This window comes from Monodelphis domestica, chromosome 2, assembly GCF_027887165.1.
Source record: "Monodelphis domestica isolate mMonDom1 chromosome 2, mMonDom1.pri, whole genome shotgun sequence".
NCBI lineage: Eukaryota > Metazoa > Chordata > Mammalia > Didelphimorphia > Didelphidae > Monodelphis > Monodelphis domestica.
The window spans coordinates 225,434,277-225,458,565 of NC_077228.1; the positions used below are offsets into that span (position 1 = coordinate 225,434,277).

General features: G+C 34.8%; 1 protein-coding gene across 7 annotated transcripts in view; it reads right to left on the reverse strand.

Annotated features, from left to right (window-relative positions):
* Positions 1 to 8,231: 8,231 nt before the first annotated feature.
* Positions 8,232 to 24,289, reverse strand: part of CEP112 (centrosomal protein 112) — a 595,424-nt gene continuing 579,366 nt past the window's right edge. For all 7 annotated transcript variants that reach the window (XM_056817269.1, XM_056817267.1, XM_007482762.3 and 4 more), the window contains 3 exons: positions 21,773 to 21,874; positions 9,097 to 9,161; positions 8,232 to 8,397 (listed from right to left, as the gene is read on the reverse strand). In XM_056817269.1, the coding sequence (XP_056673247.1) occupies positions 8,394 to 8,397; positions 9,097 to 9,161; positions 21,773 to 21,874 (171 nt within the window). In that variant the 3' untranslated portion in view covers positions 8,232 to 8,393. The remainder of the gene's footprint in view (positions 8,398 to 9,096; positions 9,162 to 21,772; positions 21,875 to 24,289) is intronic.

A 24,289-nucleotide genomic window follows, 5' to 3' on the forward strand; every position in this document is an offset into this window, starting at 1 on the left:
ATTCATTTCAGGAATTCAGCATTCCAGGAATGAGGGACAGCCAAGAGATAGAGTATCTTGTCTATGAAATAGCAAGGAGGCCAGGGACCCCAGATCAAAGAGTAGGTAGTGGAGAATAAGGTATAAGAAGACTGGAAAAGTAGGAGAGAGCTAGGATATGAATGGCTTTAAACACCAAATAGGGGATTTTGAACTTGATCCTAGAGGTGATAGGAAGTCACTGGAGTCTATTGAGTAGGAGGGAGAATTGGTTGGACCCGAGTTTTGGTGACTGAATGGGGAGAGCCAGAATGGGGAGAACCTTGAGGCAGGTAGACCAGCCAGCAGGCCAGTCCAAGCATGAGGTGAGGATGGTCTGCAACCAAGGAGGTAGGTAGCAGTATGAAAAGGCAGAGGAGGAATATTTGAGAGATGCTGCAAAGGTAACATCAATAAGCCTTGGCAACAGATTGGATATGGAGGGGTGAGAAAGTGAAGAGTCAAAGATGATACCTAGAGTGTGAGCTTGGAGGACTGGTAATATCTTTGACAGCAATAGAGAAATGTGGAGGGGAGGGTTTAGGGGGAAAATAATGAATTTCATTTTAGACATGTTAAGTATAGGACAGACTCTATTAGATATCCAGCTCAAGATGTCTGAAAGGCAGATGGAGATGCAAAGTGTTGAGGCCAGCAGAGTGCTTAGGGCTGGATAGATACATTTGAGAATCATCAGCATAGAGAATGGAATTAAATCCATGGGAGCTAATGAGACCACCAAGTCAAGTAGTACAGAGGGAGAAGAGAAGGCTCAGGACAGAACACTATGGGATACCTAGGGTTAGAGGGTGTGACCGACCTGAGAATGCAGCAAAAGAGACTGAGAAATAACAGTCTAATAGGTAGGAGGAGAACCAGGAGATTAAATAGTGTTTTGGAATCCTAGAGATGAGAACATCAAGGAGAATAGTGGACCAAGGAAAAGTAGTGTCAAAGACTGGAGAGAGGTAAAAAAGAATGAGGACTGAGATGTGAGAGTACCCCAAAGGACTTTTTGGGGGTATTGTTAGGATTTGGGGTATGATCGAAGTATGGTTTATACTTGAAATATGTTAATGACAATCAGAAAATTCCTGGAAGGTTTAAAAGCATAGGAAGTTGTTTTTAATCTTGCTAATTTGCAGCTCACAAACATGTATGCACAATGTATAAATAAATATTGTAGAATGAAACTAGATAACACAGTGGGAACTCAGTTAGAGAAGGTTTCCCTAACATCATAAAAATACCACTCTAGATGGAGAATAACTTCCAGATTCCAAACTTAGAAAAGGAACAGAACTATGAGGGTAATACTTCTTAGTTCCATGTCATAACTTATGGAGCAATCCTTTTGCAAATATATTTTTGTTACAAATTTATACACAATGGACCAAAAAGTTGTGAAAAGGATTCTGACATGAGATTATTGACACTACAAAGGCTGCAAATTCCATTGTGTTCAAAGACTACATGAATGGAACCAGTTTCCTTATACCTGAAGAGCTAATGTCAGGTAAATGACAACTTTGGTCAAGATATGAAACAAAATAGTGAGGATCAATTTAGTTCTGGAGAAATTTCCATTGGTGTCAGAATACTTCTTTTTGAAAATAACTTTTACTTTCTGTCTTAGAAACAACTTAAGACAGAAGGGCAAGGGCTAGGCAAACAAGGTTAAGTAACTTGCACAGGGTCACACAGCTGGGAAGCATCTGGGGCCAGTTTTGAACCCAGGTCTTCCTGACTCCAGGCCTGGGGCTCTATCCATCCATATCACATAACTTCCTTTGTGTCTGAATACTTTTAAAATAAAGTTAAATTCGATACCCTGATAGCTTATGCTATAATCCTTTTAAGATATGTTCTAAATAAGTATCATGGGACAATATTAATCTTTCTGGGAAAAAGTATTTTTCTTCCTATGCTCTTAAAAAAACTTTTGCTTATTAAAGTGATGTGTCTTTGTCTCTATGTGGTCTACATAAAGTCGTAGGACTGTTGCCAATAAAACAAATTATTTATGCTGTTTTCATAGTGTATAGGATGATTGAAGTATGGTTTATACTTGAAATAAAATTGAATACTTGGTCCAGTGAACTGTCTTTATTAGTAAGAAAGGATAAAATTAACCCTAGCTTCAGCCTACTAAGCAAGTCATTGGACATTTCTTAAATAGTTACCATGTGCTAGTCACTGTGCTAAGTGCTAGAAATATAAACTATACACACAAAGACAGTCCCTGTCCTCAAAGAGCTTACGTTCTAATGAGGAAAGACAACATATAAAAGGAAGCTGAAGAGTTGTGGAGGAGTAGGGATAATGACTTAGTCGAGAAAGTCTGTGGACATGAGTCAGGGGTATGAACTGGGGAGGAAGGAAGGCATGGTTGACCTGGTCCTCTTGCTTAAATGGAGGTTTTGGGAAGTTCCAGTCAATTAGGAGAGGCCTAGAGGACAGAGGAAACTTCCAATGTGTTAAGCAGTTCAGAGGTGGAGCAAGCTTCCTTTGGCCTGGTGGAGAAAGTCCTAAGGAGGTAAGTCAATCTCATGTTATCTATCTACTATCAGGATGAGAAGAGGGTTAAAGTCATTTAAAGATACTCTTTGGGGCAAGCCAGGTGACTCAGTAGATCTTAGAAATCCAGGCCCAGAGATGAGAGTCCTGGGTTCAAATGTAGCCTCAGACACTTCCTTTGTGATCCTGAGCAACTCATTTAACCCCAGTTGCCTAACCCTTACTAGTAAGTCTGCCTTGGAACTGATACTTAATATTGATTCAAAGAGAGAAGGTAAGGGTTAAAAAAATAATAAAGGTTCTCTTTCAGTGATGAGAAGATGAATAGGGCATTAAGAAGTTTGATTTATCATTATGTAGACATTTTCAAGGAACATAATGTAGTTTTAAGGTATTTCAATGATAACAATTTCTTCCTATCAAATCAAGTTCAAGTTCTTCCACCTAAAATTTCCATTGATATTGGAAAAACCCTCTTAACCATAGCCTTTTGTGAACCTGTAGTCCTGTTAGGATGATGTTGAAGGTCCATCAAGCCATAAAGGTAAGTAGCATTGGTTTCCTTAAAAAAATCACAAGAGGAAAATGATTTTGTTAACTATTAAGGGGTTCCCAAGAGTTCCTTAAATTCTAATTTCATATGTGATAGTAATTCAAGTGAACTAATTTTCTTTTCCAACAGGGTACCAAGCAACAAAAAACAATATTACTCATGCATTAGGTAGTGAGCAAATACTTGTTAAATATGCAAATTTTCCATTTATTTCAATGAGGAATCAACTCAGTCTTTTTGTAGGTGGCTTTCTATCTGATCTCTTAGGAGAAATACTGAATGCAATAACATTTTATTAGCTAGGAGTCTTAAGTTCCAATTCTATGGGGAACAGAATGTAAAGCATTATCTTCCTTTGGTTATGCAGCATTTACCTCTAGATTTGAATGTTTTATTGGATTTTTTTTTAAAGACTGTGTTTCCCTGTGTGCTTCCTCTTGCTGGAAGTATATATAAGGGTTACTCACTCATCTAGTTCTACTTTGATCAGCAGAGAGTTTTGTCCTTTTCCACTTCTGACTTTGGCTAGTTTGTCTCTCAGGAAACTTGGTGGATCTTGGCTCCCAGGGGCACATCATCTTGGCAAGAGACACTAGGTCAGCTTAACCCATTAAAATTCAAGATTCCCACCTTTAAGAGTCCCCTCCCCCCTAATTGGGATTGTCAGTGAAGGATACCACATCTGGCTTTATTAGAAATTAAGAACTATAATAATATTTTTGTTTGGGAAAATGGGCATTCGATGGTTATCCAAAATGGATATTTTTCAGGGATTCAGAATTATAAGACATTTCATGAAAAATCATAATATTTGAAATTTATTTATGTTCTTTTCTTTGAGAAAAATCATAAAATATAAATAGTGACCACTTTATACAACAAATAGAAAACATAAATATTTAGAACAAAACTTTAGCTTTTCAAAATTTATTCAAATGATTACTATATAATTGTTCAATGACAAATTATGTAATTGTTTCCTAAATTAAATTCTTAAGTACTATGCATAAGAATCATTTTAACTATTGAAAAAAGTCATAACTGATTATCTTCTTTTCCTACTCCAAAATGATCAATTGCCTATCTTTTTCTGGTCTTATCAAAGAAACTACAAGCACAAAAGCACATCCAATTTTAAGTGGATTTTTGCTAGTTGACTTAAAATTGATCATGCATTTTAGTTTCAGTAACTTGCAATTTCTACACTCTTTGATAACATACTTTAAAGAACAAAATTCCCATAATGACAAACTTAAAAGAAATGACCTTTCTAAATGAAACATGAAAACTGAGAATAGACAGTTTACCATGGATTAAAATGACCTCATGTTATGAAACTTTTCTCATAATTTTTGATGTTGTTTCTTTTGTTTTGCTCTTAGGAATAAGGCTTCTACACACCACTGTTATCTATGAATTGTGATATACTTCAATAAGATAGCCTTTAATTGTTCATTCATACTCAGTTTTATACTATGCTTTCCATATAGTTGTTATTAATGAGATTACTCATCATTGCAAGCATAAGTATTTTTCAGAAGAAATCACTTTTAATGTGAAACATTATAGGATAATGTTCTAATCCATGTAGATATTTCCCTTGAAGCAATTCTTTTTAAGATTAGGGAGCAAGTCTTCCCTTCTTAGCCCCCTTCACCCTTCTTCTCTCTCTTTTTCTCCCATTCTGTGAATTTTTTTCCCCCTCTTTCTTCCTTCTTCCCCTTAGTGAATCCTATAGCAGCAATTCATCTTGATGAGGGAAATTATAGTACCTGGAAATGATAATCCTTATCTCAAAGCAGGGGTTCTTAACCTTTTTTGTGTGTGTGTTGTGGATTTTTTTGGTCTGGTGAAGACTACGGGCTCCTTTTCAGAATATTTTTAAATGTACAAAATAAAATATAAAGGAAATCAATTTATTGATGTATGGTTATAAAATTTTTCTAAAAAAATTATTGGAAAACAAGCTAAGAATGCCTGATAACATGCTCTTAAAAAACTATGAATTATACCTTCTATCTGCTCCAATACTCAACAGAAGTTTGGTAATCCTAGAGCTTTATCATTGTTTAGCCTGTTTCACTAGCTTCATCAGCCACTGGAAGTTGACAATAATTATTTGTTGACAAGTGAACACACAGGTGCATGATCTGGGCATACCAGCCAAGAATAATAACTTGAGATGTAAAGTAAATTAGTTCCTTGTGACTAACACATACTCTTCCACCACTTACAGGGAAGGACAAAACCTCAGACCCTTTCATAATGAGGCAATTTTTATACTTCATTTCTTCAGCAGTTAATTTGTCTACTATTCTGTGAAATATGTGGGCGATCATGCAAGCACATCACCTTTAACTAAGCACTCACAAAATTACTGCTGTTGATAGTTTGCTTCTGTGGTCCACAGCCAAATGGAACTACCTTTCACGGGCCAAGTCTCTTTCATGTGCACACTCACTTCAGAAATGAAAATGAATTTATGTACTGAGGTCAGAAGATTCACCAATATATATTTACAACTCCATAACCTTTAAAATGGAAGAAAAATCAATAGCCTGCCACTGTCCCAAATATTTCTTCATAAAAGAGAAGTATCTATTCAAAATGCTAGCTTCAAATTCAATAGAACACAAGATAATTTTGAAAATTTAAAGCAATTATATTGGTCAACAAAATAACTTGCTAATTAAATTTTATGAGTTTGAACTTCAGTGTTTTATTCCTGGTCTATATGAGTCTTTTATTTTGTTGTTGTTGTTGCGTTTGTGTGTGTGTGTGTGTGTGTGTGTGTGTGTGTGACTGTTCATAGATTAGACTTTTCATTACCCACTTAGGACTGACTAATGATGCCAATACTAATGATAACATATTTTTAGTTGTTGTTTAATAACACTTATTGCAATTTTCTTTCCTGAACATTATTTAACCCAGCATAATAATTTATAAAGACAGGGTTAGAGATTGGTCATGCAGCCAGTTATACTGCCAGATTTCAGATTTGAACCTAAATCTTCTTGGCTTTGAGGTCAGCTTTGTGTCCACTACTCTATGTTTTCTCTCAATTTATTCTGTGTACAAATTAATCCTGACCTTTCTAAAGGAGAGCTAGAAGCTTCTAGGGCCAGAAGTGCTACAACAATGGGAATAGTGAGGTAGAATTACCTCTCATTCTATTCCTAGATATGGGTGGGAGCAGGTTAGGTCCAGTCAAGATAAGCCTGTTTAAGAATGTTGCCTCATAAGAATGGCCCCAGAGAACTATTTGTATTAAAGTTAGCCCTGGCATTGGAAGTGGTTGTAAAACCAGTTACTTCCTTATCATTTCTATGTCTCAGTTAAAGTACAAAAAAGAGTAATTAATCCTTGAGCAGCACATAACAGAGATGGGCGTGGGAAACAGAAAAGAACTTTGAAAAAGTTCAAATAAACTTTCTGCCCTTGTCCTTTTACAGTAAACCAGATGATTAAGAGTCTCTCATGACCCAAATTTTCCAAGGGTGTTACAAAGGGACCTTGACATCACACCGCAGTGCATCCAAAACTAGTTGTGGAATCAGCTGTTTCCCAGATGTAGATGTATCCTCCTTTTTTTTATTCATAAACTTTAATTATTTAATTTGAATATTTTTCCATGGTTACATGATTCATGTTCTTTCCCTCCCCTCCTCCCACCCCCTTCCCATAGCCAAAGAGCAATTACACTGGGTTTTACATGTGTCGTTGATCAAGACCCATTTCCATATTATTAATATTTGCATTAGGGTGATCGTTTAGAGTCTACACCCGCAATCATATCCCCATCGACCCATGTGCTATCCTCTTAAATGCCAAAACTCCCTGTCAAATCAAGGGGTGAGCAGCTTGTATGGAAATGCAAGGGCATATTGGCATTTGAGGGAGAGAAGAGCTAATATTTAAATATGTATTTATAAGAGTAATAGTTAACATCTTTCAGTAAGAGTCACCTCACTGAAAACTGAGGCAGGCAGCCTTGTATATCGTATCTTTGTTGAGTGGAAAAAGGAGCTGGATCCAGGATCAGGAATCTGAATTTGAATACAAGTTCTAACATTTATGAGTGACATTGGGCAAATGACTTAACTTCTTTGAGTCTCATTCTCCTTATGAATAAAATGAGGGTGTTGGATTAGATGATCTTGATGGTCCCTTTCTGCTATAAGTGGTAGGCTGCAATCTATTATCAGTATCAGCTGTAGTTACTTTGGGATAAGTTGTGCACTAATCATACAATCCTGAAATTTTGGACATAATAAAAACAATTAATGAATGGAAAATAGGACAATGAAAGTAGGCTATTTTCTTTAGTGGTATGCTCTCTCAAAAGAAGAAAATAAAAGTATACTGCTTTTTAATTGGAAGGATCATCAGAATTCATCTAACTTATTCCTTTTATAAAAAAGGAAGTTGAGGTTCAAGGAAAGGAAATGAGTTGCCTAAAATCACACAATTGAATAGTGACAGAACTAGGATTATAAACGAGGCCTCCTAACTCCCTACCCAGCACTCTTCACTTTACACCATGCCAGCCCTCAGAGTATGCTAAGATAATTAACTCTCTCTAACCAACACCTGAAAAAGCTTACAATGTTGTGGTCCATTCTGCAAAGTCTTTGTTTCCCTAAGTCTGTGTGTGGGAACCAACATCATGAGTACCTTAGCTGTCATCAAGAGATCTGGTGGTTTTATTCTAAAATCTAAATTTTAAGCAAAAGGTACAGATTTGTTCCTGTCTAAAGAAAAGATGATTTTCTCTTGTAGAGTACAGGCATTTAGTGTTTTCTTGGGGAAACAAACCATGGGACTAAGATGCTAGTAAATGATGTGCAAAAAAGAATTAATAATATTAAAAGGTATAAAGGGATAGTTTAAGAACATGAAAACAATGTAAAAATATCTTAGAAATTGAGAAAATATAATATAAATTTTTTTTTGTTATACATAATAGGTAAATTTCTTTTAGGAAGTAATAATGAGATGTAGAAATAGAAATAATTTTGCTTTCCAGTGTAAGCAGTATTTAGCATACACTCAAACACACAAGTGAAATATGATAATCAGAAATAATAGAATGAAAAAAATAATTCAGGTAGACACAAAAAAATGACCAAAAACCACAGTGTGAATGATGAAATGCCATTTTATGATCTTAGGTACATTTTTAACTAATAAAATTATTCACTAATCTCACAGCTTAATTTTACAGTATCCAAATCTTCAAACCTGTTGAAAGAAGTCCATTAGGAGAACCGAGCTGCTGCTGCAATTGTATTTTCTCTTTCAATTACCTGAAAATGAAAATAGCAAATTTAGTTACTTCTTTGTTTTGTATCTGCATCTGATTTACAAATTCGTGAAAAAATCATCCAATTATTGCTTATACCAAGTGGAAATAATTGTTTTGATTGATTCCTGCCCCCCCACCCCCAGTCACTTGCTTGAAAATTCAATCAAATTGGCCTGTACAAGCAGCCTTGCATCAATGACCTAATTAAACAGTTTATTATAAAAAGTCCAATAGATTTAGGTGAATTTTGATAAGAAAAGCATAAGTCTGTTTTACACCAACTACTATCTTTCTACTTTGGACTGTGTCAAAATCTATAACAGAGTGAAAGTTTCTAGGGTTTTGGCACTTAGAAGATGTGTTCTGTAATGCTGAGAATTGCTTCATCTTGTTATCATAAAAGAAGGCTGTATTTACTTAAAACATGTAAGTGTTCATCCAGCTAATGCCTTGCTATTAAGATTGAGGGAAGCACTAGTCTTGCAATGAATGTGTAGATTCTAATAGAACTAGTTGCTGTGATTACAAGAGGAGGATGACTTCTTAAAGACAATCTATTTACAGAGAACAAGGTGCTTTTAGAAATTGCTAACATTTGAAAGCATTTAATGAAGACTTTTGAAAACTTCAATAACCAAGACACACAGGTGCAAAATATAAGCACAATCACTCAGAAGGCATTCTTAATTACAATCCATACCTTCTGCTTTGGTATGCTGACAATTCCTCTTGAAGGATGGATGCCCTCTTTTGCAGAAAGTTAACCTGGAAAATATATTAAATATGAAGAAGGTAGATTCATCTCAATACAACTTATGTGCTGTGATTTGATTTGACTTAATTTAATTTAGTTTCATTTACACAATGTTTTTGATATGGTTTTAGAGGATTTATTGAAGGTACATTTTGTGTTACTGACCAAAAGTTTTGTTTATGTTTTCATTTCTGGTACCTACCCTACTGTGCATTTCTCCACCCCCAAGGCCAGGATCCCCATTGTTTTGGCTTCCCTCAAGGTCACTGCCCTAACCTAGAGGAATGGTGAATATGGTGAATATATAACTTACCCACAGATCATTTGGCAAAATCTTTCATGTTCCTTATAGAAAAGCCAGGGGTTTAGGTGATAATATTATATAATTAGATAAATAGCCAGATTCAGATACTCATTAACTAGTTAATTGTTAACTTAGGAGATCTACCAATCAACAAATATGTATAAGTAAATTCTGGCATAAATATACTGTAAATTTAGAAAGACAAATATTAAAAACATCCTTTACCGAGTCCAACAAAATAAAATTTTCAAGAATGCATCTGAAGGATGGAGCCAATATAGCGAAGTAAAGATAAGTACTTGCCTAAACTCTCCCAAATTTCCTTCAAAATATGATCTAAAAATAATGCCTCAAACAACTTCTGGAGCAACAGAACCAACAAAAGAGAGCATAGTCTAGGCCAGGCTATACCCAGTATACCAGCAGTGAGACTCTACATCCTGGTACAAGCCAGCAGAAGTGGGCCTTGGGTGGGGGCCTGAACTGGCAGTTATGGCTTCCTGAACTCTTAGCCTAAAGATACTAAGAGAGCCAGAGAACTCATCAGAAGAAATTTCAAGGGGAATCTTTGTTGGTCCTCAGTACAAGACTCTGCTGCCCATATGTGGTTCTGGGTCCTAGGCCCTCTGAAGAGTATGTGGTTACAAGGGAGCAGAGACCACTTGTCATAGTTTCAGGGTGGAAAATAGTGTTTGTGGTCATTCACAGACAAGAGCACAGGCAAGGAAAATAATGACTACACTTCTCCTTAGATCATTCCACCTTGGAAGAACTGAAGACCTAGACGCCCTAGACTAATTCTTAAAAGAGTAGCCTGAAACTTGGGACAGTGCCCTCTCCACAATGGGAGCAGAACCCAACTTGAACATAAAGTTAAAAGTCAAGAAATATGTTTCAAAGATGAACAACCAACAAAAAATCAACTTGATCATGGAAAGTTATTATGGTAAAAGGAAAAATCAGAACACAGACTCAGAAGAAGACAACAGAGTCAAAATTGCTACATCTAAAGTCTCAAAGAAATATGTGAATTGGGAAAAGCTAAAAAAAAGGATTTTAAAATCAAATTAATAAGAGGTAGTGGAAAAATTGGAAAATAAATGTGTATTATGTAATAAAATCATTAAAAAAGAATGAAAACAAAAGGAGACAAAAATTCTGAAGAAAACAATACTTTAAAAAACAGAATCAGTCAATTGGCAAAAGTGGCACAGAAGTCTACTGAAGAGGAAAAACTCCATAAAAAAGCAGAATTGGCCAAATGGAAACAGATGCACAAAAATTTGCTGAAAACAATTTCTTAAAAAGTAGAATTTGGCCAAATGGAGGTGGTACAAAAATTTACTAAAGAAAATAATGCCTTGGAAATTAGAATTAGGCCTCTGTCACAAAGTTAACATCTCCATAAGACATCAAGAAAATACAAAACAGGGATGGCTAGATGGCTCAGTGGATAGAGAACGAAAGTCATGGGTTCAAATCAGATACTTTCTAGCTATGTGACCTTGGGCAAGTCACTTAACTCCAACTGCCTAGCTATAATACTTAGTATTGATCTAAGACAGAAGGTAAGGGTTATCAAGAAAAAGAAACAACAAAACAAAATTAAAAGTATAAAAAAACACAAGCAAATATGAAATATCTCATTGGAAAAACAATTGACCTGGAAAACAGATTGAGAAGAGATAATTTAAGAATTATTTAACTACTAGAAGGCCATAATAAACATCATACTTCAAGAAATTACTGCCCTGATATACTAGAACCTGAGGGTAAAAAAGAAATGGAAGCAATCCACTAATCAGCACTTTCTGAAAGAGATCCTCAAATGAAAACGCCAAGGAATATTACAGTCAAATTTCAGAGCTCCCAAATCAAGAAGAAAATGTTGCAAGCAGTCAGAAAGAAACAATTCAACTATCATAGAACCACATTCAGGATAACACAAGATCTAGCAGCTTTTACGTTAAAGGACTATAAGGCTTGTGATATAATATTCTGGAGGGTAAAGGAGCTAGGATTACAACTAACAATCACTGAGTATAATTCTTAAGAGTAGAAATGTATTTTAAATGAAATAGAGTACTTTAAATGATGAAAAGACCAGAAATGAAAAGAAAATCTAATTTTCAAATATAAGATTCAAGAGAAGCATAAAAAGGTAAATAGGAAAGAGAAACCATAAAGAAGCCAATAAGATTAAATTTTATACATGCCTACATGGGAAATTGCTACTTGCATCTCCTAAGAACTTTACCAGTATTAGAGTAGTTAGAAAGGGTATAGGTGTATTAATTTTAAAGAGATGATATCTAAAAAAAATAAAATTAAGTGGTGATAAAGAAGGATATACTGTGAGAAGGGGAAAGGAAGATGGGATTATTATTATTATTATTATTATTTTAAAACCCTTACCTTCCATCTTGGAGTCAATACTGTGTATTGGCTCTAAGGCAGAAGAGTGGTAAGGGCTAGGCAATGGGGGTCAAGTGACTTGCCCAGGGTCACACAGCTGGGAAGTGTCTGAGGCCAGATTTGAACCTAGGACCTCCCATCTCTAGTCCTGGTTCTCAATCCACTGAGCTACCCAGCTGCCCCCGGAAGATGGAATTATTAGTCATTTATCTTACATAAAAAGGCATGAAAGAGCTTTTACAATGAAGGAGATCATGGTGGGTTGTCAGGAAATGCTTAAACTTTATTGCCAAAGGAATTTGCTCAAAAAGGGAATAACACACACTTATTTGTGAATAGAAATGGAAGGGGAGCTGAAAGAATGGAGGACAGATTAAAGGAGGTGGTGGAAGGGTGGATTGGAGGATGTTGTGGTCAGAAGCAAAATGCTTTTGAAGTGGTACAGAATGAAAGGAGAGGGGGAGAAGGATAAACAGGAAAAATAAAATGGAGTGAAATACACAATCAGAATTATGAAAAAAATACATAGAGAACAAAGTGAAATCTATGGGAATACAAGTCATTCCCCAATTGATATATGGTAAAAGGATTTATACAGGCAGTTTTTGAATAAAGAAATCAAAGCAATCTAGGGCCATATGAAAAAATGCTCTAAATCACTTGATTAGAGAAATGCACATTAAAAAAGCTCTGAGGAACCATCCCACATCTATCAGATTGACTAACATGTCAGAAAAGGAAAATAACAAATTTTGAGGGCATGTGGGAAAATTGGGACACTAAAACATTGCTGGTGGAGTTGTAAACTGATTCAACCATTTTGGAGAGCAATTTGGAACTATGCCCAAAGGTCCCTTTGATCCATTAATACCATTACTAGGTCTGTATCCTAAAGTTTTTTTTTTTAAAGGAAAAGGACTTATATATATGAAAACATTTATGATAGTTCTTTTTTTCTGATGACAAAGGATTGAAAATTGAGGGGATTCCCATAAACTGGGGAATGGCTATGCAAGTTGTATTACATAATTTTGTTGGAATATTATTGTGCTATAAGAATTGATGAGCAGGATGTTTTCAGAAAAAACTTGGGAAGACATATGAATTGATGTAAAGTAAAATGAGCAGACTCAGGAGAACATTGTTCACAGGAACAGCAATATTAAAATGATAATTAACTTTGAAAAACTTAGATATTCTTAGCAATACAATGATCCAAGGCAATTCTGAAAGGCTTATGAAAAATGCTATCCACTTCCAGAGAAAGAACTGATGTATAAAATGTTCACAAATATAACTACTAGCAATGTACACAGGAAATATGTAGAAGTGAGAATCACCTAAGAGATAAAAAGTGGATTATGTAATTGTAGAGGTAATAATTGCTCCTAATTGGGCTGAGACCATAAGAAAAATGATAACAATACTGAAATTTATTTATAGATTCAATGTTGTACCAACCAAACTTCCAAACATCTACTTTGTACAACTAGATGGAATAAGAAATTTCATCTGGAGGAGCAAGTTGAGTTTTTCAAGAGAAATAATGAAAACAAAATGGGAAGAAACACAGCAGAACCAGATCTCAAACTACATTACAAAGCAGGTCTGGTGCTGGTTAAAAAAAAAGAAGTTGATTAGTGGAGCAAATTAAGTTCAAAGCCACTCAGAAGCATTTGAATGTAGTGGCATAATGTTCTATCAATAGAAGAACTTCAACCAATTGGGTCTGACCTGGGAAAGCTATAAAGAAATCTAATAAATATTGTTTAGACTGCATCTTACACTAAATATGTACACCTTTATTCAATAAACTCTAGTGGCTCCCTATCACTTCCTGGGTCAAAAACAAAATTCTCTGTTTTAGTGTTCAAAGTCCCTCCTATTCCTCCCTCTCATCTTCAACCTCCTTGTAGTTTGTTCCACCACTCCATTTCTTGATTCCAGACATTTTCTCTGTTGGTACCCCATATCTGGAATGCTTTCCTTCTTGATCTTTGCTTTCTGGATTCCCCAGATTCTTTCATGTCCCAACTAAAATCCCACAATCTATTGAAAGCCTTTCTCATTTAGCCTGTATAAATATAATCATATATGATATATATATATATATATACTTCTCTATATATATGATCATATACTTTGTTTGCTTGTCTCTCCAACTAGAATGTGAACCCTTTAAGGCCATGGACTGTCTTTTGTCATTCTTGGTAACCCCAGAACTTATTGTAGCATCACTTCCACAGAGAAGGTACTTGATGCTTATTTTGACTAATCATACACGGAACATTATATTCAATCGTGGGTACTGCATTTTAGGGACAACACTGATCCATTGGAAAGTGATCATAGCAACTAGGATGGTGAAGGGACTCAATTTCATATCCATATCGTAGGGAGCAGGACAAGTTAAAAGAACTGGAGATATTCAGTCCAATAAGGAGAAAATTTAGGAGAGAAATGATAGTGATCTTCAAGCATGTGAAAGATTATGAGATGGAAGAGTAATTAGGCTTATTCCACTTTGTTCCAAAAGGCATACTCAGAAAAAGGGGTTTATTATGGAAAAACTTAGGTTGAAGTAAGAAAAAAATTTCCATATCATTAGAGCTATCTAAAAGTAGTTTACCTTTCTCTTACTGGAGGACTTTTAGTAAAAACTGTACAGTTACTCATTGGGTAGCACTCTAAGGAAGATTTTGGGGGAAGAATGCATACTACATGATCTCTGAGATCCTTTCCAACTCTGAGAGCCTACCCTTACACTATAATACTGATAAAGGACCCCAGAGTACAGTAGAAACAAGTCTGGATTTGGGGTAAGAAGATAGCTTCAATTTTTTTGCATTACTTTCAATTTTTTTCCTCATTTTTCTTCGACCTGTCTTATTTGATTTTTGAATTCCTTTCTGAGTTCTTCTGGCACTTAAGACCAGTTTCCATTTTTCTTTGAAGTTTTGCATGTGGTTGCTTGGACACACTACCCCGTTAATTCAGTGCTTTGCTCTTTGTTGCCACAGAAATTTTCCAGGGTTAGGAGTTTCTTTTGCTGTTTGATCACTTTCTCTGCCTTTTCTTCTTCTTTTTTTGGCTTATAGATTGGGAATTCTGAAAGCTAATGATTGTCTCCTCTGTTACTGGCTTGCAGGGATCAGCACTGTGAACTATTTTTCCCTGGGGCTAGTTTTTCACCCCAGTGTATGTTTAAAAAGGCCCAGTGCTATGGACTTCCGGGCCACACTGCAGGTTGGTGCCAGAGTCTAGGACTTTAAGGGGGTACATCTGAGGTATTCTTTTGTTGATGTAGGCAGGGTGCAAGGATCCTGAAGTTGGCCTTTGCTCAGGTTCAGAATCTGGTGCAGTAGGTGGGGGTGGGTGGGTGAGGTCAGCCAGCATTCCTCTGTGTGCAAGTTTACTTTTGGTTCTCCCATCCCATTAAAATCAACTTTCTCTGCTACCTTTCAAGTTGTGTCTAGTGGGAGATCCCCCTTATTCTGTCTTGCTGTTGGTTTTTGACTCCTATTATTTTGAGGCACTTCAAAAAAGATTGGTTTGGAAGGACTGTCAAAGAAGTTTTGGCTTTTGCAGCTAATAAGTCACCATCTTGGCTCTGTCCCCTCCAGCTTCAGATCTTAATTCTGCTATTTACTAGTCATGTGACTATGGCCAAATCATTTACCTTGGGTGTCAGTTTGCTCTAATGTAAAATGGAAGAGTCATACTGCATGAACTATGAAGTTCATTAAAGCAAGATGCCATGAATATTTAGATCTAAGAAACTGATTTTTCAGTGCCAGCTGATTAGAGAACTATTGGAAGCAGAATTTCAATATGAAAAAAGAGTTATGATTGTTCTGTGGAGTTCATTATTCAACAAGTTCTCTGTTCCTGGGTAGTCTATCTGTATCCTGGATTAGGGGTTTTTTATATTTTGATAATTACTTCACTATGATTGGTTTCCTTCATTCAAAATCCAATATAATTTATTTTATGCATTTGAAAAAAAATTTTTAGAAAGGGTCTAGAGGCTTATCACTATACTGCCAATGGGTTCTAAGTCATAAAAAGGCCAAGAATCCCTGCTCTAAATTATCTGCAAGAAAAAACTTGCCTTCAAATTTGTAGTTATGCTGATGTTCAGTTTAATATAAAGAAATCTGTGAAATAAGAAGGCTTTCAGTTTATAGTCTATTGGAATTAGTAGGAACTAGAATAGTCAAGAAATAATTCACTTAAATGCCAGTAAAGTGATTTTTATGCAGAAAAGCAAGCTGAATTTTAAGTTATTTAGTGTTTTCATGTATGAAATGACATTTAATTTCCAGCATCTAAGAGCTGAGTGAGGGTGATGTAGTATAAAACTGGACATATTTTGGCTTCCCCCATGTCACAAAGTAAGTGTCTGATTTCATTCAATATTTTGAAGTCTTATACATTTTTAGAATATCAGGGATGCCCATAGTTAATGTGTGAGTCCTAAAACACTTCATAAAATAAGCTAAAATGATTTTTATTTGATGCATGCCATAATCAAAGTTTTATGGATTAGGAATTGTATTAGTAGTTTCAGAATTGTTTGCTCTCTTACTTTCGTGTTTGCTAGGACTTCATCATCGACTCAAGTTTTATGATAATCTGGCTATGCATTGAAACATAATTATACAAGATCACATAAAACTAGAAGAGTCTGAAAGAAGGTTATTAAAAAAGCAAGACAAACTCATAATAGCAACACATAAAAAAACTGATACATATCCAATGGGCACATTTGTTTGCTTATTTCTAATATTATTTGGTTCTTTATTTTACCCATATGTCCTCTTGACCCTTGGAACAATTAATACTTTTGACAGGTGCAAGGATTCCACTGACCTCTATCTGATGCTTTCTAACAGGAATTTCAAACATTTTCAAAGGATGTAAAACCTGTGCTTTCAAACTGGATTCTGCTCACTGAATAGTCTGGGACTACATTGTGCAGCTGCCAATTACATGGCACAAATGCAGCTGGCATCAAGCTGTTTCTTGGTCAATAGTCATTTTTAGGAGGATAAGTTGCTTTTGTTATAGTGAAATGACATGGAGTATAATAGAAGCCCTGAAGGTGGATCATCAATTAGTCAGCAAGCATTTATTAAGCACCTACTATGTGCCAGGTACTGTGTTATGCAGTGGGGAAACAAATACAATAGAACAGCATCTGCCTTTAAAGAGACTGACTTAGAACAGAGTTTACATTATACTTATATAGGGAGGTATAAATAAAACAAATACAAGCTGAAACAAGGTAATTTTGGAGGGGAAGACTAAGAGTTTCATGTAGACAATGGCAATTAATGGCAATTTCCCCCTAAAAATCCTCTGTAGATGTAAAGTTCTTTGTATATGTTCTGGAAAGTTTTCTATTAGCCAAACTATAGTTCAATTGGACTTCTAAAATAGCTTTTAATTTCAACTGAAAATATGCTTCACTTAACCCTTTCTTTTCCCAGCTACAAACTAATTACTTTGCATGCTAGGGAAGAACACAACAATCTTTCTAATTAACTTTGAGAAGTAGAAACATAAGGAGCTTTAAAGAAAACTTCATTTTCATATGAAAGTCATGTAAGAGATGGGAATTTGGTCTCTCTAGGTCTTCAGCTCAGTTGATGTAGTCACAGGATGTAATCACAGATGATGAGGTGTTAATGTGTTAATAGGTTTAACACCTCATCATCTGTGATTACATCCTGTGACTATATCAACTGCATTGGGTGGTTAAGTAGACCAAATTTCTCCAAACTCCCTTCACAGACACATCACTGAAGGGAATATAATAGTCTTAAATTTTGCTCCAAGTTCATTCTTACATACGCTAAACAGAGAATGTAAATTCCCATTAAAGCGCGTATTACATCTATAATGGAAGACAAATTATACCAGGCCATTCAAATTTATTAGAAATGTGATTAATTATAGAACCTGGAGAACACTGTGCACAGTAATAGCAATATTGTAGGATGATCAACTGTGATAGACTTAGCTACTTACAATGATCCAGGAAATTCTGACTTCTGACAAAGAATGCTATCCACCTCCAGAGAAAGAACTGTAGGAGTCAGAATGTAGATCAAAGCATATGATTTTTCACTTTAGCTTATTTGGGTTTTTGTTTTGGGGTTTTGATTTTATATGATTATTCTCTTACAAAAATGAACAATATGAAAATGTTTTGCAGGTATGAAAATGTTTTGCATGTATAATTCAGATTGAATTGCTTGCCAGCTCCCAAAAGGAGTTGGGAAAGGAGGGAGGGAGGCAATTTGGATCATATAACTTTGGGAAACTCATGTGGAATTTTGTTATTACATGTAATTGGTAAAACAAAATATCTTTATAATAAAAAAGTAAGAAACTTAATTGCTAACTGTTTTACATATATATTTTTAAACTCTGGAGATAGAAAGGAATTAAGAGATGTCTAGTTTGCTTCATCTCATTTTAGAGATGAGAAAACTTCTAGAGCTAGATAGGTTATTAAATGATTTTTAAAAAAATGACAGTATTAAGGTTGCTTTTTGGAATTCTGAACCTGAATCCTTTGATTCAAAATCTTGTGGTCTTTCCTATTATGCTAAAATTCATTTCCTCATATCATGGCTTTTACATCACCCTAAAACTGAAATAATTGCATATCTCAAATTAATTAGTCTATGCAAGAAACATTAAACTTCATTATTTTAAAACCTCTCTCTTGTTTTGCTCTGACATTTGATAAACTATCTTTGTTACCCCAACTAATTTCATGTAAAATAACTATTTTCTAGGGGCAGACTTAATAAAAAATACACATTACTTATAATTTTCTTCAAAGGATTTTTTCCTTAAAAATATTGTAATTCATTTTGCCTGGGCTGGAAACCTTATAGATAATGCTTACAACTGAAGCACTTTTTACCACCACTTTAGCAAACTAATCAAAATGTTATTTAGTAGCATCTGACTCTTTGTGAACCCATTTAGGTTTTTTTTGGTAAATATAACTAACGATTTGCCATTTCCTTCTCCATCTCATTTTACATATGAGGAAACTGAGGCAAACATGGACAAATGACTTTCTTAGAGTCACATAGCTAGTGTCTTAGACAAGATTTGAACTCATGAAATTGAATCTTCCTGACTTCAGGCTTGTGAGCCACTTTCTATTTTTATGTGTTACCATTCAATTTGTAATCAATATTATGATGAATGATGGGATTTTGGGATTAGTACCAAAAATTAAGGATGAGAATTTGTTAGAATGTGGATTGTAAATGGTATAAAAGTTATCATCACTGACAGGATCTGGGAAAAAAAGAACTTCAAATAGTTTAAATGTTGTTTTTTTTGTTATTTTAAACTTGACAATCACCAACAAATAAGTATATATACATATATATATCTGTGTGTTTGTGTAGGAATATAATATGAATATACACATATATGAACAAAAAAGAGAACATTACATGAAACCACAAATTGCTATTACATATGCCTTGCATTTTTAAAATAATATAATAAATTCAGTTTGTTAATAACAGAGCTGTCATGTTCATCTCCTTCTAAACCTCCTATTTTTAAAAATATTCTACAAAAAAAAATAATATTCTACAATGATCTTTTTTTTGTTGGTATTACTATTGTTAGTTCTCCATCTCTTTTAAACATCCCTGCCATCTCTCCAACCATTCCCTCACCTTCCATTACCAATTAAAAAAGGAAAAATTCTTCTTTATAACAAGGAAAAGGTACTATAACTTGATAATAGAAATAATTTTGCCATATTAAAAATGTACATCTCAAACTTCTCCTCGAGTCTCTGTGAGGTTGTAGCATTTTTTATCATTGGCCTTTTGTACATTAGTCATTTCACTGATAAGAATTAAATCTTTCAAAGTTGTTTTTCTTTATGGTGTTACTATCTAAACACTTCTAGTTCTGTCACTTCACTCTGCATCAATTCATTTAAGACTTTTTTATAGCCATATTTTCATTTTTTCTTATGCGCAGTAATTTCTATGACATGTATAGTAATATATATTATATTCATATACTATAATTTGTTCACCTATTCCTCAACTGATAGATATCCTCTTAGTTTCCAAGTTTTTTTCCAAAGATTTCTTTAAAATGCCCTTCTAGGAAGAAGAAAAATGAGCAAATGCATCATACCCTTTCTTTTTTACAGCGTTTACTAAAGGATAAAGGTAGAAACATTATCCAAAACTTTTATTTTTCTAAGTCAGTCAGAGAGAATGATTTCCTGTATTAGGAAGATAGGGGCTATAAATGAAGAATTTTTCTAAATTGTGGAAGTAAAACAAAGAGAACATTATATACAGCAACAGAAATATTGTTTGAAGAATGACTTGTGTATTTCCATCTCCAGAGAAAGAACTGATAAATAGAAAAGCAAGACATAGTTTTATATATACATATATATCTTTTTGTCAAATGATACCTTCTTTAGTGTGGGTGGGGGAAGAAGGGAAGGGGATAGCTGAGAATTGAATGTAAAAAACAAATAAATTAATTCACTTTGAAATTAAAAAAAGAACCATCTGATACAGTATAGTATGTAATATTAACTACATTTACTTTAGATGTCAATTCAGGATCTTGCCCATTGCCACACTTGTTTTACAAGTTTCTTTTCTTTCTTTAGAATATTTTTCCATGGTTACATGATTCATGATTCCCCCCCACCCTCCCCATTCTTTCCTCCCCACTCCCGGAGCTGACAAGCAGTTCCACTGGGTTACACATGTTTCATTGTTCAAAACCTATTTCCATGTCATTCTCAAAACCCGAATCATATATCCACTGAACTACAGAACTACACGATCAATCATATGTTCTTCTTCTGCATTTCTGCTCCCACAGTACTTTCTCTGGATGTGAATAGTGTTCTTTCTCATACATCCCTCAGAATTGTCCTGAATCATTGCACTGCTGCTAGTAGAGAAGTCCATTACATTCAATTGTGCCATAATGTATCAGTCTCTGTGTATAATGTTCTTCTGGTTTTGCTTCTTTCACTCTGCATTAATTCCTGGAGGTCATTCCAGTCCACATGGAATTCTTCTAGTTCATTATTCCTTTCAGCACAATAGTATTCCATCACCATCAGATACCACAATTTGTTTAGCCATTCCCCAATCAACCTCTCCCCATTTCCCATTTTTTTTGCCACCACAAAAAGCACGACTATGAATATTTTTGTACAACCCTTTTAATTATCTCTTTGGGGTACAAACCCAGCAGTAGTATGGCTGGGTCAAAGGGCAGGCATTCATTTAAAACCCTTTGCACATAATTCAAAATTGCTCTCCAGAATGGTTGGACCAATTCACAAGTTCACCAGCAATGCATTAATGTCCCAATTTTGCCACATCCCCTCCAGCATTCATTACTTTCCTTTGCTGCCTTATTGGCCAGTCTGCTAGTTGTAAGGTGGTACCTCAAAGTTGTTTTAATTTGCATTTCTCTAATCAGGAGGGATTTAGAACACTTTTTCAGGAGCTTATTGATAGTTTTGGTGTCATCGTGTGAAAACTGCCTATTTATGTCCCTTGACCATTCATTGATTGGAGAATGGCTTGATTTTTTTGGTAAATTTGACTTAGTTCCTTATATATTTGGGAAATTAAACCTTTGTCAGAGAGTTTTGTTACAAAAATGTTCTCCCAGTTTGTTGTTTTCCTTCTAATTTTGGTTGCATTGGTTTTGTTTGTACAAACCCTTTGATATAATCAAAGTCATTCATTTTACATTTTGTAATGTTCTCTATCACAAATTTCTTTTAAAAAAAGTAATGTTGCCAGAACTTCAGGAACATACCTTCAGAAGATGTATAGAAACAGAAACACTTTTAGTAATTACCTGGGATTTTAAAGAGGAAATGGTGTCTTCAAGCTCTTGTCTTAGAGATGCTGGCATCAAACCTTTGAGTTTTGTTTCATATTCTTGCCGTATATAGGTTAGCTGAAATAGAAGTGAGGAAATGTAGGCTTATTCTTTTAGTCTAAACCATAAACATGATCATCTGAAGTCTAAAAATGCCATCACGTTCATTTCTGAAGATAGTAACATTTATTTTAAGCTGTGGTCAGAAATCAGGTGGCCAAGATGTACTGAAAGAAAACAGATATCATAGATGAAAAATCCTTGTTAGGGAGGGATATTTCCCATGAAATTTTATATACTCCTAAAAATCTCTGCAAACTTGATTTCAGCTTCAGACTAAACAGAAATGCTGTTAAATATTCTCCATTATTATTGTATATTCTGATAGTACTTATTTTCAATGCTGTTTTACTTGAACAGTGTATTATGGATGTTAGATAATGGTGCTTCAGTGTGTGTGTGTGTGAGTAGGGAAGGTTAATTTCTGGCATGTTCCCAATTTGGGGACATAAACCCAGAATCTGGTCCACTTGCCACATAGGGCCAAGGACACGTCTAAAAGGTTGCTGAAATGATAAGAGGGAATCTTCATAACCAAATCATCCTCATGACTATTCATTTTCTTTTGGGGAAAACATTTTCCTAGTCCATTTACCAAGCAAATAGGGAGCTAAGACTACTTTAGGCCTCTGTAAACAAGTATTGAAGAGAGCTCATCCTATCAGTTTCTTGCATTCAGAATGCAAATGTGTTGTTGGAATAATTACTGACTTATTCAGCTTTACAGTGAAAGATAGATGGTTTGACCACAGCTATGGATGGTTCTTTCTTACCCTGCTGAAATCCACCTATAAATCAAGTGGTGGAATAACTGAGTGAAGAGTATGAGTACACAGATTACTTGTAAAGGGCATATGCCCGAGTATGAAGGTGTAGGTGGATATTGTATTTGTGGAAGCACTTTACTATTTTGGTGCCTTTGCATCTCTATCTCCTAAGCTAAGATGTGATCAGATTGATTGGTTTAATATATGCTTTGCTCCGAATACTACAGATTTATAACAAACAATTTGCTTGATATACTTGGAAACAGGTGTTTCTGAATACAATATGAAAATGTATCCAACTATGTATATGAGGCATGTCTCAGGATTTACCAAAGAAATTAAAATAAAAATCTGTTGGATGAATTTTCTTGCCAATCCCAAAGGCTTTTAGTGGAACAAAATTGATTTGAACTAGTGAAGTGATTTGTATTAAGGAAACACTTTAGTACATATTAAAATATTATGCTAACTATGCTGGGATATCACTTTCCAATCTTGAACAAAGTGGCTTTTGATGATATGTTATAATTTTATGTTTCATTCCTAAGGGAAAAGATGAAGTAATGAAAAATAGCCTATGTAAATGAAATATTTTGGCTTGCATATATATTGGCATTTCTCACAGTCTCTTGGACTGAATTTCAATAGCAACATCTGGCAGCTGACTAAAATGAAATGAAAATTGTTACCTAAGATTAAAATATATTTGTAAATAAGAACTTATAAGCAACATTTTATTGAATGTACACAAGCCATAACTTGGAATTCTTGTCACTCAGTTTAAATCAACCTCACATCTAAAATTTTGAACTAGTCTATCCTTTATTATTATATGTATTCATTTTAGTTACAGCAAACATAACTCCAGAAAAATATATCTTTCTCCTTTTTTAAACAAATATCCTCATTGATGTCTTAATATCTACGATTGTTTACATATTTGGTTTGTACCTAAATCCTTCCATTTAGCTTCTTATAGTTAATAACGAATTTGTGGGCCTGAGACAAAAAGATACACAAGATTAATCTGTTACAAAACCAAAGTGAATTTAAACTGTGATAGATTTAAAATCTCCTTGTCTATGAAAGAAAATGTCTATTAGCAAAATGTGTGCCATCTTGAATCTCAAAAAATATTATGCTAAGTAGAAAGAAAATCTACTTGTCAGAATCATGGACATTAATCCTTTATTTTGACTTCTATCTTTGTGGTTAATAACCACATAAGTGTGGTTAAATCACTGAAACAGCAAAAGGAAGAGGATATTGCAGATTCAGCTAGAGCAATGGTTTCTGATCTCTTTTCAGTCTGTGACACACCTGTGTACTAATTGGGACAATCAGGGGTGGGGATTCAGCATGTTGTCTTACCGATTTGGCTACTTACTTTCTCCACATCCCCTCCCCACCTTCCTCTCTTTCTCTTTCTCCACATATTATGCACACCAATACATACACACACGAACATAAACATATACACATACATAAAATATATATCCATCATTATTGCTCTCCAACCACATTACACCAGACATATTCTTTTGTCTTCACCAAGGTCTTTGCTATCTCTCTACCTGATCCCATCTCCTCAATAACTGATAAAGAGAAAAGTAAAGTTCTGGATGGCATGATGCTAATGTGGTTTTAATCCTGATGGGGGCCTCAT